The 16347-nt window shown below is 37.8% G+C and overlaps 1 protein-coding gene across 3 annotated transcripts in view; it reads left to right on the top strand.

Moving 5' to 3' along the window:
- ERGIC1 (endoplasmic reticulum-golgi intermediate compartment 1) overlaps nucleotides 1–16347 on the top strand; it is a 147473-nt gene that overhangs the window by 69328 nt on the left and 61798 nt on the right. For 2 of the 3 annotated variants that reach the window (XM_074212402.1, XM_074212404.1), the window contains exon 3: nucleotides 9789–9861. In XM_074212402.1, coding sequence (XP_074068503.1) covers nucleotides 9789–9861 — 73 coding nt within the window. Of the gene's footprint in view, nucleotides 1–8130; nucleotides 9308–9788; nucleotides 9862–16347 lie in introns of those variants that run through there. The other variant, XM_074212403.1, reaches the window with a different exon arrangement.

Genomic DNA, 16347 nt, shown 5'->3' with positions numbered 1-16347 from the left:
CTATATTTTATTTTATTTTATTTTATACTGAACTCAGGTTTTATTCATCAGGCATCTTTTGTGCAAGTCTGGTGCATGGGCACATGCTTAGTCCATTCCATTTCATGAACCTGTTATGTCCTCCTTTGAAATCAGTCACTTCTTTTTCATCAGCAGTTCTTCTTGCCTCCTGCTGAATTATCTTTATGGACACAGGAATTCCAATGCCCCTTGCTCCTCAATCCATATCTTCAGTCCTCTCTCTAAATCAGACCATTTATCTGACTTGCCTCTCAAGATCTTCTGCTGAAAGTATCTATATTTTAGTGGAAAGAACAAGGGAAATTTTGTGTAGGAAGTGATGTCATTAGACCATCTATTTCAACAAACATTGTGCCTCTACTGTATCTAGAATCCCACACTTGTGGGGTCACACAAAGATTAAATGAGACTCAGTTCTCACCTTTGTAGTATTTATAATTTATTCATTCCTCCTCTGCTCAGAACTCTATCCTGGCTCCCAAATAAAGTCCAAACTCTTCAGCCTACCATTCAGATCTTCTCCATCTTCTATCATAGAGATAGACCTGGGAAGGACTTCAAAAACCACCCCCTTAAGCCATTTCATTGCATAGAGGAGGAAACTGAGGCCCCAGGGAAATTAATAATATATAACAATAGGTTTATAGACAGCTAACAGCAATAATAGTTCTTAAAAGTGTACAAAGTAGGGACAGCTAGGTGGCACAGTGGATAGAGCACCAGCCCTGGAGTCAAGAGTACCTGAGTTCAAATCCGACCTCATACACTTAATAATTACCTAGCTGTGTGGCCTTGGGCAAGCCACTTAACCCCATTTGCCTTGCAAAAACCTTTTAAAAAAAAGGAGTGTGCAAAGTGCTTTTTGCACAATTCTTATTTTATTTTCACAAAACAATTCATAGAATTGTTTTTATCTCTATTTTATAAATGATGAAATGGAGACTAAGAATAGTTAGGTGATTTGCCAGAGTCAAACAGCTAATGAACAGCTGAAGCAGTATTCAAACTCCAGTCTTCTTGACACTAATCCTACACTTTCTCAACTGTACCACAAAGCTCCCTTAGAGTCTTACCCAAGGTATAACAAGTAATAAACTTCAGAAGTAAAACTTGAATCCAGGTCCTCAAACTCTGGGGCTCTTGCTCTTTCCACTGTACCACTTTACCTCCCCATTTTTTAATCAGAGGAAAAGTTATAGACTTGGGTCAGGAAAGCTACAGTTTGGATTTGCCATTCACTTAAAGTACCATTTTAGTACAATTCTGGATCTTTAGTTTCCTCACCTTCAAAATAAGTATATTAGAGTAGATAATAGTTTAAGATTTCTTCATTCATTGCTTATATTGTTTGTGCCATGGCTCTTGCTTTTCATTGCTAACTCCTATTCCTCTCAAACCCATCTTGACTTACTGAAATGAAATGCACACACATGTGTACATATGGGACATGCACTGTCCCTCTGCTTTAAAGGCATCTTCCCTACCCTCCACCTCCACTACTGTCTATATTCCATACATCCTTCCAGTCTAAGCTTTTACAGGAAGCCATAGTGACCACTATGGGATATGAGACCTCTATCTCTATGCCTATCATATAGTAGACTCATAACAAATGATTATTCCCTTTCCTTTTAGTGAGACAGCTCACTATGGTGGATAGAGAACTGGACTTGGATTCAGCAAGATTGGGCTTTAGTCTAGTCCCAGTGTAACATTAGGCAAATCATTTACTTTCTCTGAGCTTCAGGATGATAATATGTAGTCTTTTCCTCCTGGAGTTTTTGTTAGACTGAAATGAGATGAGATGATGATAACCAACATATAATACTTTTAAGCCTGGATAAATGCTTTGTTATTGTCATCATCATCATCATCATCATCATCATCATCATCATCATTCCATCCCATAAATTCCTATTGCCTTCATAGTCTTGGTCTCTCATCTAGCACTTCATTATAGGCCTAACTAAATATATAATGCATAATGTTCCCTGCATCCCACTACTTGACTGACAGGGAGGCAATAAGGGTAGTATAGAAAGATTCTCTCATTCTTTACAGTAACTGTTTCAATAACTTTTCCACTCTCCTTTTGCCACCATTGTTATGCCTACTCCCATACTTCCAGCAGATGATCTAGCCTCCTACTTCACCATGAAAATTAAGACTGACATAAATTTCCTCTTTCCCTTCTTCTAGTCATCATAATTTTTCAACATCCTCACACCCTTTCCTTTCCTTCTCGTGCTCTTCATTAAGACTAATGTCCAGGGGCGGCTAGGTGGCGCAGTGAATAGAGCACCGGCCTTGGAGTCAGGAGTATCTGGGTTCAAATCTGACCTCAGACACTTAATAATTACCTAGCCGTGTGGCCTTGGGCAAGCCACTTAACCCCATTGCCTTGAAAAATCTAAAAAAAAAAAAAAAAAAAGACTAATGTACCATCTGTGACTGGGATCCCATTCTTTCTCAACTCTAAGATTCTTCTCATCCTTTTTGTCATGTACCTTGAGTCTCTCCCTTGCTATTTATACATTTTCAATTGTCTTTAAATATGGGCAGGAACCCTGACTATAAAGAAAAACCTTTCCCTAAGGCATCAGTTCAGCCTCTCTTTGTTTTGCTTTGTCCAGTTTCTCAAAAAAGTTTGTAGCTAATGCTTTTATTACTAGAAACTTATGTTTCTATCCCAACCTACCCAAAACTTGGAATATGAGTGATACTTTCTTTTCAATCTGCATCAAAAATGTTTTCCAGAATGGTTTGCTGGTGATCAGTCTAAAAAACCACTCATTTTCTGACAGTTTTCTTCCTTCATGATTATCCACCAATGTCCATTTATTCTAAAGAACATTGGAACCTTTGGGTTGTGGATTATGGGAGAATCCTAAAATAAAGGTTTAGGGTAGGTAATTATGTAAACCGTATTGACTACATTGGTCCCATTCACTTTATAGCAAATTTTCTCAAAGTGAATAGTATGTTGGAGGAGTGGATGATGGAGCTTTGAGGAAGTTGAGGAATATTTAGAATACCCACCAGATAAGTATGACAGGGTCTTCTTTAAAGACTTCTTACACCCAGGTGGATGTAAGCTCCCTAATGACAGGGACTGTCTTTTTTTCCCCCTTCATATCCCTAGAGCCCATGCTTTACATTTATAGCCACCTGATATATTTGTTGAAGTGAATAGAATAGACAATGAGCAGCAGGAGACTCGCCACCAGTGATTCACCTGCTGTTCATTCCCTCACATAGTCTAGGATGGGGTGGGGTAAGGAGAGAAGCTAAATCTCACTAGCAGCTTCTACAAGTATTTGATATTTTAATTGTCTATACAAAAATGTCTGTTGAAATTGTTGAATAAATGAATCTTATTGTGACTGTGTTATAAATGCTAGAACTCTTTGGTCTTTCTTGAAAGAAAGCATAGACTTGGAGATTTCAGGTCTTATCTCTGTGAAATGTGTTATCTAGAAGGAGGCTTTTAAAAGTTATACAAGATAACAGCAGCCTAGTACTGTAATGTGTATCTAGAAAGTTCTTAGTAAACATTTGTTGATTGGATGAATGGGCAGTCCAGTCCTAAGAATCATGAGTCTGATTGCTTGGTAACAGTGAAAAGAGCATTGGATTTGAGCCAGAGTTCAAATCACAGCTCTGTCACTTATTAGCTGTGCAGTTTTGGGAAGATCACTTAACCTGTCTGAGGTTTTGGTTCCTTATCTATATAAAATGAGGGGATTGAATTTATTACCTTTAAAATTCTTTCTAGATCTAAATCTTGATCCTTTATATCATCAATAAGCTACTGATTGATTAATTCAGTGACCTTTTTTTAATCCTCATCCTTTTTGATTTCACTGCAATAAATATCCTGGAGAAATATGTTGACCACCTTTTTTTTTTTTTAATAACCATTCCTTCTTTTCTTGGTTTCAAAAACATCAGATGTCCCTAGTTCTTCTTCCTCTCCAGTTGCTTCTTCTTGGTCGTTTGTCTTCATTCATTATCTTCCTAATTCCTTAATGTCAGTGCCACTCTCATGACTTCAACTATCACTTTCAATCTTGAATTTAATCTTATTTCTTCTTCTATTCTTCAGATCCATATCTTCATACACCCAGAAAATACTTCTACTTATATGGCTTATATAGCATCTCAAAATCAGCTTGCCCCATCAGAGATCATTTTTCCCAGATATTTATTTGTTGCTCTTCTTTCCTTTGTTCTCTTTCTCTATGACAGCCCCTTGTATCCTTTACCACTTGTCTGAAACATATCCATTTCCTTCTGTCCAATGAGTTAGCAAATCTTGTAGATTCTCCTTCTATAAATCTCACATCCAACCCCTCACCTCTAATTCCATCGCTTAGCCTGATGTAGGAATCCATTAACAGGTCTTCTCAGGCTTACTCTTCAACTATTATATTCACTACCGGAATAATCTTTTTCTAATAGATAAATTTTTGTCATGCCCCTTCCCTATTTAAAAATCTTCAATGTTTCCTTATTGGCTATTAAACAAAGTTCACATTTTTGTATGATATTCAAGTTCCTACTAAAATTAAGAGCTGACTCAAATACTGCTTCCTCCAAAGTCTTCCCTGACCTCCCCATTTGGTTAAAACCATTATTACCACTTGTTATCTCACACAATGTTTCATTTTACATCTCTCCCTTTATCATGTATTGTCACCTGCCATTTCATCTCACTCCCCTTTTAGGTTGAGTTCCATGAGAGCAAGGTCTGCCTTGCTTGAGCTTTGCAAATTCCCAGTTTCTCCACACCAACTAGAGGGTAAGAACAGATTCTTCACAATTCTTGGGCACATAGATATCCAAGACATATTTCTTGAATGAATGATCAGTACCATGGACAACCTTGTTAGGGCCATATCATTTTGCCAATCTGGGTGCTAGGGATTGAAGGAAGCAAAGAAGATGGAAATTCCTATTAGTTTCATTTCTTCATCCCATGCCTTCCCCCACTCCAAATCCCTTCTCATTTTCCTTCTACATGAAACTTTCTTCAAAAAGGAGTTTGCTTACACCTCAGAATCTGTTTAAATCTCTTTGAACCCTATTTTCTTCAATGGGAATGCAAAATGGGAATAATAATACTTGCCTATATCCCTTAAAATTATATATAATGTCAAAACACAGTTTTTCATGTGTAATGACCCCTTTGGAAGTCTGGTGAAGCCTATGGATTCTTTCTCAGAATAAATGCCTAAGATTGCAGAGAAAACCAATTATGTTAAAATATAGAAACTCATGGGCCCAAAGTGTAAAACACACACCTGCTCTTGTATAACTCTTAAAATTCTGCAAACATGCTCACTCTTACTTGCTTGAAGGAATTCAGAATGGAGTAATGGAAAAAGCACTAAATTTAGTTAGAGGATTTAGTTTTGAGACCACTTACAAGTAAGACCTTAGCAGTTCTCTTCTTGCTGGGCCTCAGTTTTCTCATCTGTGTAATAAAGGCATTAGACTAGGTGGCTGCTGAGGCCTTTTTCAATTTCTAACAATGGTCTTTGATTGTGTGAGACTCCATAGATCTCTTCCAGAGCTTCAGAGCTCAGAGAACTAAGCACTTGTTTGACTGTTAACTCAGTTCAAGAGGAATGCAGGAGTTATATTAGCAGAGGTTTACATCCAACTGAGCTTAATTAGAACAGGTCTGTAAGGAAATATCTAATGAGACTTTCCTGTTCTGAATTACCGTGAGCCAGTCTCAGAGCTCTTCCATTGGGCCTCAGCCCATGGCATCATCATGATGTAACTTCCCCTAGTGGTAACCAGCCCTGAATGGAATCTGAGTCAGTCTCTGACTCTGGGAGGCCAGTCATAGATCACTAAATTTTTGACCAAAAATGGATTGAGAAAGCTTGATAAAAAGTATTAGGCGTCAGAAGACCTTTTAGTCGAAAGTACTCACTACCTCCCTATTTAAAACTATTGGTTCATGGTGACACAGACTGTATTATAAAAAAAAAAAATTCCTGCTAGAATTATCTGGGAGAGGCAACATTCCCTGGACAGAGCACTCACATTACCATTAGAGGACTTTTTCCCTATCCTGCTCCTTTATCTCAATTTGAAGAACTTAGGATGGCTTTGTAGACAGGGGAAAGTATATATTAAGAAAGGTAACTTACCATCTTTATTCTCCCTAAATAAAATGACCTTTATTTTGTGTAATTTTTTTTTATCAAATCAGATTTCTTTTTTAAGAATTTGATGGGACTTACTGTTGTTTTGCAACTTAAAGCAAGATTATTACTATTGTGCTCTTAATAACTCATTTACTTTTACACTTTACAAAGTACTTTTCCCATAAATGTGAAGTAGGCTCTCTAAGGTTTATCCCCATGTTACAAATGAATAAGTGGAAACCCAAAGGGGATGAAGTGCCTTATTAACATAATATAGCTATTAAGTGGCAGAACCAGGATTCAGAATACATGGATTTGAGCCCAGGGCTCTTTTCATTATGCCCTACTATTTCTCAGTGAGGATGAAAATGTTCCATTCAGTTTATTTTTCACAAGGCAGAATAACTAGTTTGTAAGGGGGGAAAAGTAGAAGATCTAGTACATAGTTTTATGTTTTCAATTAGCTGTATCTAGCAGATCAGTTATAAACTAAAATAGAAAGAAGTTTGAAATTAAACCCCAACCCATGAAGTTTTTCCCAGTTCATTGTAACTAGAGTAGTTTCATTTTGCATGTCAGCTTCTAAGCACTTGTTTATTCATACATTCATGCATTCCATTTGACTTAACAAAAAATGATTATGCTCCTGACGTAGCAAGGAACTTTGCTGTTCATTGAGGGGTACAAGTAAGAATGAAACACAGAGCCACCTGTCTAGTAATGAAGATAAAACACAAACACACATACCTGTTAAAACAAGGTAGAATGGGAAGGTGCTGTATCAGAGGTGCAAAGTTGGGAGGTCAAATGAGCAAGAGATTACTTCCCACGGCGAGAGAATCAGAGCAGGCTTTAAGGACAGAATGGCATTTGAGCCAGACTTTGAAAGATAGATAGAATCAAGAAGTTAAAGGAGAGATAAGGGCATTCTTGGCAGAGACCAGTGAACAAATACATGGTGGAAGGAGGTCTTTTAACACATTTAAGAAACAGCAAACAATCTAATTTAACTAAAGTCTAGAATGACTGAAGTAGTAGAAAGGTAAAATGGGACTGAATGTCACTATGTCTTAACAGACAAGTAAAGAAGACTTGATAATAATTTAGGGATGTTCCCTCTCCTCACTTAGTCCTTTCTTTTATTTCCCATTTTCCTTAGTGCCCATTTGTATATAAGTACCATTTATGAACTAGCCTGAGCACCAAGAGGAAGACCAGATTACCAAAATGACTTTGTATTTTGTTGGGCTTCATATTTATATTGCTACTAAAGAGAGAACAAACCTGAATGATGTAAGAGTATACCAGTCCTGGTTGGGTACTTCGTGGAATATTAAGGAATGAACAGATAGGTTGAGTTTTTTGTTCTTAGACAGTAGCCCTTTCCCTGAACAGTAAGTGTAAATATGTTAATCATTGAATTAATTTTTTTTTATTTTTGCAAGGCAGTGGGATTAAGTGACTTGCCCAAGGTCACACAGTTAAGTAATTATTAAGTTTGGATTTGAACTCAGATCCTCCTGACTCCAAGGCTCTATCTCCTGTGCCACCTAGCTACCCCAATCACTGAATTTTAAAAACTCATTCAAGACACCTCTTATACAGTGCCCATCTCTGATTCATCTCTGAATACACCATATTATATTATATTGCAGAGGAATGGGGTAGGTATTGCTTCCTATTGGCTGGTCTTAGTTAGTTATGGATAGAGTACACAATACTCCTCGAGGGTAGCATCTACTCCTTCAATTTCTATTTTATCTCTTCCCACTCTCCCCAATGTACCTACTAAAGCAGTTCTCAATAAATGCCAATTGCCTGAATGAATCAGTGGTATTATGTCCAGATCTTATTTTCTATCTCCTTATCCTATGGAGAATTCACTTTTTTGTACTTGTGGTTCAGCTAAGATAATATTGTGTAAGATAATAATAGGTTTTGTTGTTACTTTTGGACCAGACCCTTGATTTCATTAGTAAAGGCAATTTTTAAGTAAGGAAATTCTCTCTACCAAAACCACCTGGCAGCTCTGCAACTTAGTCTTAGAAAGTTATCTGGAATATGGAAAGGTTTGTAATAGCTAACATTTATATAGTGCTTATAGTGTGCTTGGCACTGTACTAATGAATGCTTTACAGTTTGATTGTTGATCCTCCCATCAGCTCTGAGAGGTAAGTGCTATTATTGTCCACATTTTTAACAGATGAGGAAACTGAGGTAGAGGTTAAATGACTCACCCAGGATCACACAGTCAGTATATGTCAGAGATTGGACTTGAACCCAAATCTTTCTCACTTCAAGACTGACTCTATTCATCTACACCATACATACTTCCTCTCAAGCTAAATATTATTTAAATGTGAGTCACAATGCATTGTTACATAGCCACATGTCTTCTGAGAAACTCAGAGGTACCAATGGACCTTTTGACATACACATCCTGTTCATGTCCCAGAGGCAGCTAGTGTCTTTCTTTCTCCAAAGGCCAGCATCACTTTGCCTTGAACATTCCTACCAAAGAATGGTTTTGTTGTGGTTCAGCTCCATTCCAGATGCTCGATCAGAGCATCTCCCCTGTACCATGCTGAGGGCAATACTGACCTGGAAAACCCAGGAAAACTCCTGCTCTTCAGGAGCTCTTATTCTAGTTAGAGAGTGGAGACTAACACAGAAATAGGGAAGGGACAGTGGAAGGAAATATGCAAGGATGGAGTACAGGACCTGGGGTCAGGAAGACCTGGGTTCAAATTTGACCTTAGACACTAACTGTGTGACCTGGGGCAAGTCACTTAACCTCTATTTCCTCATCTTATAACCCTCTCTGGGTTATTGTTAAGATCGAATGAGACAATAATTGTAGTTGAGTAAAATACTGACACATAGTAAGCACTATTTATTATTATTAGATTTTACTATTAACCCTCTGAGTGAGAGTTCAAAGAGAAGTCAGTCTGAGCCTAAATAGTTGGGGGTGACTTTTGTGAAGAATATGAAATGAGACAGATTTTGAAGAATAGAATAGAATTGAATCGAGACATGTAAAATAGGGAATAATTATCCCACCATGGAAAAGAGTTGGGAAGGACAGGTGGCTATTGTAAGCAAGCAGAGCAGTATGACCGAAGGTAACCTCTTCTATCTGTAGCTTCTTTTTTGGAAAGGGAGGTGGATGATCACTTAGTAAAGTAACATGCTAAAGTGAGAAAAGCACTTCACTTGGACTTAAGAGTCCAGGGTTCAAATCTAGGTTCCAGTTTTTACTAGCTATGGGGCCCTGGGCAAGTCATTTCTTACCTGTAAAAAAGAGCTGGTGATATTTGCAACACCTGCCCTATGAGATTGTTATATGGAAAGCTCTTTGTAAACCATAAATCATCATACAAAATTGAATTTTTTATTAATATTACTATTTACCTCTTTGTGGAGAAAGAGGGGCATAGGTAATAATGAGAATATTCATCTAAACTCTTTGAATTAAAAAGAAAAGCCAAAGGAAAGGTAAAGGATTGAAAAGACATTTGTGCCCTACCTTTAAAAATGAAATTACTAAACTATCATAATCCTAAAATCTCTAATTTCTTTTCTTACCAATATTGTTTATTCTAGTATCTGTCTGCTGTTGCCTCTTTATTCTGTTCCTCTTCCTCTCGGAGCTCACTGGATTCATAGCCACTGAAGTGTAAGTAAAGTTTCCTTGAATGGGAATCATGTTTTTGTGGGGTGGGAGGGGGATCTTCGAAGGTAGAGGTAAGTGGACCACCAGCCTCTTTCTGACTCTGAGTTGGTGAGAACCAACCCTATGTTGGCTGGATGTTTTGTTTTTCTTTTTTTTTCCTAATTCATGAGAAACATTGCAATCTTTCTTATTCCCTTTCTGAACCTCTGGTATATTGGTATGTTGTTTTAAAGTTAGACCTAATCTTCCATTGTATTTAATAACTACACAGCATAGTCTTTGGTATTTCTGGGTCTCCTTAGAAAATGTATAAAGTTTTCCTACCTATGCTATTTCATCACATTTTACATAAGAGCTTTTTCCTGGGAATAGTTAAATATTTGATCCTATATGAAAGAAAAAGTTCCTTCTTAGAAAGGGAAGTTCCAAGCACATAACACTGCTTTTACATCAAAGCCTTTTCCCCCTTGCACTCTTCTTTCCTGTTTGAATGTTCTCATTTCTTGATTACTAGTAAGTCTCTGCTTCCTGGCAGGGTTTGACTCAGGGTGAATCCATACTCAATTCCTAGAATTATTTGTTGCTCTTGTATTGCTCTCGTAAACTCATAGTAAACTCATTAGGATTTTCCTAACTCTAAATTCCACTGGAAATATCTAGTCATGGTCACACAAAACTCCTCTTCTAAGATGGAATTAGAATTTATTCAAAACAGGAGATTCCAGATCGGGAGCTGAGGTCTCTGAATTAGAGCTTGAAAGTAGTCTCATTGCCCATATCATTTAATGGCCAGTCATAAGGTATAACTTTTGCCATAATTCTCATATTTGTTTGTGTTGTTTTGTTCAAATGTTCATGATTTCTTTGTTTTATGTTGCTTATTATTGCTGTTATTTTTTTCTTTTTAAAATTTTTCCAATGGCATTTATGTGTACACACATGCATACACAAAACTCATTTAATTAGAAATGACTATCACATCTCAAGGTATAATTCATAGGACAAATCATCTTAGAGATTACCTCACCCATTTCTTTCTTACTTTTTAATTTTTTCCCCCAATTACATGTAAAGATAATTTTCAGCATTCATTTTTTGGTAAGATTTTGAGTCCTACATTTTTCTCCCATGCTCCCTTCTCTTCCTCATTCCACTTGATAGCTAATAATCTGATATAGGTTATAAGTGTTCAACTATATTAAACATATTTCCATGTCAGTCATGTTGTGAAAGAAGAATCAAAACTAAAGGGAAAAAACATGAGAAAGAACATTTAATATAAAACAAATTTTAAAAAATTAAAATAGCAGACTTTGGTCTGCATTCAGACTCAGTTCTTTCTCTGGATATGGATGATTTTATTCATCATTAGTCTTTTAGAATTGTCTTTTATCATTATACTGCTGAAAGGAGCTAAGTTTATCTTAGGTGATTATCACAGTGTTGTGGTTGCTGTGTACAGTGTTTTTCTGGTTCTGCTCACTTCACTCAGCATCAGTTCATGTAAGTCTTTCCATCACCCCTTATTTAAAAACAAAAACAGAGGCCCCCAAAAGGCTGTAACTTGCCCAAGGTCATATAATAAATGGCAAAGCCAAGATTAGAACTCAGATCATCTGTGTTCTAAGAACCCTTAGTTTTATCTCACATTTTGGTATTACAGCTCTTATGTTCCCAGAAAAAAGAGAATTTTAGTTTTCCCTACCACTTAGAGAAACCAGCCCATGAAAATTTTGAAAAGGAAAAGAACAAGGAATGATCTAAAGCTTGTTCATATACTTCAGAGCGAGCAATGACCTCTCATTCTGATGAGAGCTTGTCTTCCTGACTATTCTGTTCCTATTCTTGTTCCCAGATCTGTTTGCCCTGGGTCATGATTGTAAGGGGACCTCATCAGGTTGGAAAAGTGACCAACAAGCTAGTCTTGATTCTACCACTTAACTGTGCTATAACAACTATCTCACAAAGGAGGCTTCCCTGACTGGGAGCTAAACCTGGACCTTGACAAAAGCACCATATCCTAATTAGTCATCCTCCTCAGTACTGAGGGTGGTGGAATAGACAACTTTTTTCATACTATCTGTACCTATTTTTTTGATGTCCTCTCCCACCTATGTCTTTTTACCTTTGTATGCTTGCATCATCTTTTTTTTTTTTTTTTTTTTTAGGTTTTTGCTAGGCAATGGGGTTAAGTGGCTTGCCCAAGGCCACACAGCTAGGTAATTATTAAGTGTCTGAGTCTGAGATCAGATTTGAACCCAGGTACTCCTGACTCCAGGGCCAGTGCTTTATCCACTGAGCCACCTAGCTGCCCTTGCATCATCTTCCAAAGACAAGAGTCTACAGAGTCATTTATTTGTTATTGGGAATGCAGACAACAATGTAGTGGTTATAGTGGAAGGCAGTGGAACTCATGAACTACAATGATGAATTAGAGACTAGGGGGTTGATTTTTCAGACTCATCTCTTTCACATGACAAATTTCAGCCCTTTGAGGTGTTTATACTTATTCATTTATTTATCAAATATTTGTTGAGCTTCTTCTTTGAAGCAGTACTGTGCCAGATGCTAAGGGAAATACAAAGTTTAGCTAAGATACTTCTGCCCTTGACTCCTAGTCTAATATAAATTAGGCAAACACAACCATAATACACAACCTTTATATAGAATAAGTACATTAAAGATGTCCTTCCCCATTACAGTTGTAATAAGCACAAAGGGTGGTAATGAGGGTAAAGGGTTATTTATTTTTACAGAACATCAGGAAAGGCTTTGTGGAAGCCATGACATTTGAGTTGAACTTTAAAATGGGAGAAATTTCATAGTGAAGGGGGATGATAGTCCAAGGATCTGCAAGAGTAAAGCAGAGGCATGGAGACAGAATTTTTTTTTTTTAGTTTTTAGTTTTTGCAAGGCAATGGGGTTAAGTGGCTTGCCCGAGACCACACAGCTAGGTAATTATTAAGTGCCTAAGGCCACATTTGAACCCAGGCACTCCTGACTCCAGGGTCAGAGCTCTATCCACTGTGCCACCTAGCCAACCCCAAAATTTTCTATCTGGAAACCATGTGGGAACTTTTCCCAGGACCACTGGATACTGTTATGTAACGCCACATTATCTTTTTCCTTCAGAGTTTTTTGGTTGCTTGATTTGAGATGTCCTAAAAAGCTCTTCCTCTGCCAATATATCTTTCCTTTCCTTACATAGGGTCTGAAATTATCATTGTTCAAACAACTTCTTTAAATAAAAGAGAATGCCACCATTATTTTTGGTCTGGGTTTTGTTTGCATTAAAACACCAGTGATTATCTTGGAAAGAGGCTGCATTAATTCTTAAGCATCCATTAATAACAAGCACAGACCACTAATTTCAGAGCTGGAAGAGAACTGAATGGTTATTTCAGCTGATAGCTGAAAAGGAATCCATTCTCCCGTATGCTGAACCAGTGGTCCTGGGAAAGATCTTAGCTTATAAAGACCATGGTCTCCATTATATCTGGGGTCATCACTAGTCATCCTGACCCATGTACTGCTTCTGGATCCAGATAGCTCTGGGAAAGAAAATGAGGCTGATGACTGCACACTTGCAAAGTCAAGACATCACCCTCCTGATGACTTTGGTTCTCTTTGAGAATGAGCCAGTGGTCAGTCATCCAAGAACTCTAATAAGAGAACAACCTCCTAAGTCCTGCCCTTAGACACCTTTTTTTCTTTAGTTTTCCTCCCTAATAAAATTTAAATTTTGCCTCTTAGCAACTTCTATACACTGCTCCTAGCTTTTTTATCTGACATCAAAAGGAAACAGTCTGCTCTCTCTTCCACATGTCAATCCTTCTGATATCTGAAGACAATTCTCATGTTCTCCCTGACTCCCTAATAACCTCAGTTCCTTCAGGTGACCTTCTTTTGGCATGAGCCAAAGGTCCTTCCTCATTAGTTATCTTTTCTCCAGCTTTTATCAGTGTCCATCTTAAACCATACTGCCCAGAAATAAAGGCAGTACTTCTGATGAGGGCTTCTAAGGGCAGGGGACAATTATTCCTCATCATTCTTTGAAGCACTCTTTTTCTTTTTCCTTTTTTTTTTATTTTTGCAAGGCAATGGGGTTAAGTGACTTGCCCAAGGTCACACAGCTAGGTAATTATTAAGTGTCTGAGGCCAGATTTGAACTCAGGTACTTCTGATTCCAGGGCCTGTGCTCTATCCACCTTGCCACCTAGCCTCTCCACCTAGCCACCCCCCTCCCCCAAGCTCTCTTTTTCTTAATGAGATTACATCTGGTTCTCAGGAAGGACCTTGAAGAAATGGTTTATAAAACTATTCTATTTTGATGAAGGATCTAGACCATCAGATTTTTTTTTAGCTTGTTTTCTTAAAGGTCTTTACTATAATATATGCAAAAAAGTGGTGGTGGGGAAGATGAGAAAAACAGGTAGAGTATGAAGTAATAATAATAACTTAATATTAAAATTCCATGGAGGGGGGTTGGGAGAGACCTGGGGCTAGATGGAGGAAGAGAATTTGAAACTGAAAATCTATAACAAATATTAAAAAATAAAAATTATAAGAGAAAAATTTTTATCACTAAAAAATGTCAGTGATACTCTATTTTAACATTATACACAAAACTATCATTAAATATCTTCTCTCTCTCTCTCTCTCTCTCTCTCTCTCTTCCTCCCTCACCAGTTAATTTGTTCAGTTGTTTTTCAGTTCTGTCTGACTCTATGATCCCATTTGGGGTTTTCATGGAAAAAGATACTAGAGTTGTTTGCCATTTCCTTCTCCAGCTCATCTTACAGATAAGGAAACTGAGGCAATGATGTATCCAGAGTAACACAGCTATTAAGTGTCTGAAGTTAAATTTGAACTTGGATCTTCCTAACTCCAAGCCAGGTCTACTGCACTACCCTCAGTTAAGTAAAACAGCTTAAAATAAGTCACATTTCTCAAACTCTTTGGAGTTTATTAAGTTCTTTCCCCACAACATCCCAGTAAAGTTCAGGAAATCCAAGTAGTAATGAATCTGTTTTCACAAGTGAAGAAACTGAAGTCTAGAGAGGCAAATAGCTTGCTCCAGGTTGCACAGTTAATCTCTCAAAGAGTTGACATTTGGACTTCATCAGAAGACAGAAAAGCTTCCAAGAGCCCTGCTAGCTTGCTAGGTACATTTGCATGGTGAGGACATTGATGAAAACAAACAGTAGGGGCAGTTTTGCACCCCAAGTTTCTCTCCACGGGGCTAAGCAGGCCAGTACCCACAGAAATAAGATCATCACTCTTTTATTTCCTTCTACCCTTAAGTATGCAGTTAGAACAGTGACTGCCAAGTTGATGATATCATAGACCTATCTGTGCAAAGTGCAGCTTCCAAGGAGCACTTAGGCTGACCTCGCCGCAGACTGACTCCCTATGGAGGACAGAGGATCAATTATTGTTGGGTAAGTGGCCCCACCAGCTAGGCTTCAGAGCCAGAGTTACCAGTTTTAGCAGCTGACCTCACTCGTGGTAATCAGGTAACACTAAATGCTTTTTCACCTGCTTGGTATCTCAAGAGGGTTGGGCAAATGCCTCTCCACAGGTTTCCCAGCCCTCTTTTTACTATTCAACATATTAGATATTTGTTAGGATCAAGGCACAGAGGAGCAACTCAGTTCCTTTGAGAGTAATCATCTGCTCTGGAGCCCAAAGTAAAAATGAGAAAATGCCCCCTTCTTTGCAGAGGTTGGAAGCTATAGGTGCAGAGTGTGGCATGATGTCTAGACAGCAGGTGCTTATTAAATGCTTATTAATTGACTGATTGACTATTGACTTGATTGATAGGTTCTGCTAACCTGCTTTATTTTTCCCCTCATTTTTATTCTTTGTTACAAGAGATGACTCTTTGGGGAGAAAAGAAAAGGAGAGGAGAAAGGGTTATATTCAGAAATGAAAATTATCTTTAAAAACCCCAACCAACACACGGAAATTTAGAACTAGGAGTACTTTAGAGGTTATCAAGGCCAACCCTCTCATTTTACAGCTGAGGAAATTGAGGCCCAAAGAAATCCTGTGACTAGCCCAAGGTCACACAGGTAGTAAATGTTTTTGGATTGTCCATTCTTCCTGACTCCAAATTCAGTATTCTATTTACCATGATGAGCTGACTCTCAAAAATGTATTTAAAGTAATTATTTGCCAGCATCAAACCCAACTGTATAGGCTAAGGCCCACTAAGTCTTCCCCACTAAGATCTGGGCAGTTATCCAAAGAGCTTCTTTTGGGATCTTTACCTCTGGAAACAGCCAACAGTCAGGTGCCAACACCTTGACTAGATAGAGGAATGGGAAATAGAAGGAAAGATGAACCAGGTCTCTTTCATCTGGAACCAATGAAAATACCTTATGCATTTTATCTAGTATAAAAGTTATTGGAACTGACATGATGAGTATTCTTAGGCTCACTGGTGCTTTAGGGAGAGGTTTAGTATTACTAAAGCAATCAAGAACT

This window comes from Macrotis lagotis, chromosome 1 (assembly GCF_037893015.1).
Source record: "Macrotis lagotis isolate mMagLag1 chromosome 1, bilby.v1.9.chrom.fasta, whole genome shotgun sequence".
NCBI classification, from domain to species: Eukaryota; Metazoa; Chordata; class Mammalia; order Peramelemorphia; family Peramelidae; genus Macrotis; species Macrotis lagotis.
Note: the sequence above shows the minus strand (reverse complement) of the source record. Positions and strands in the feature narration are given on the sequence as shown.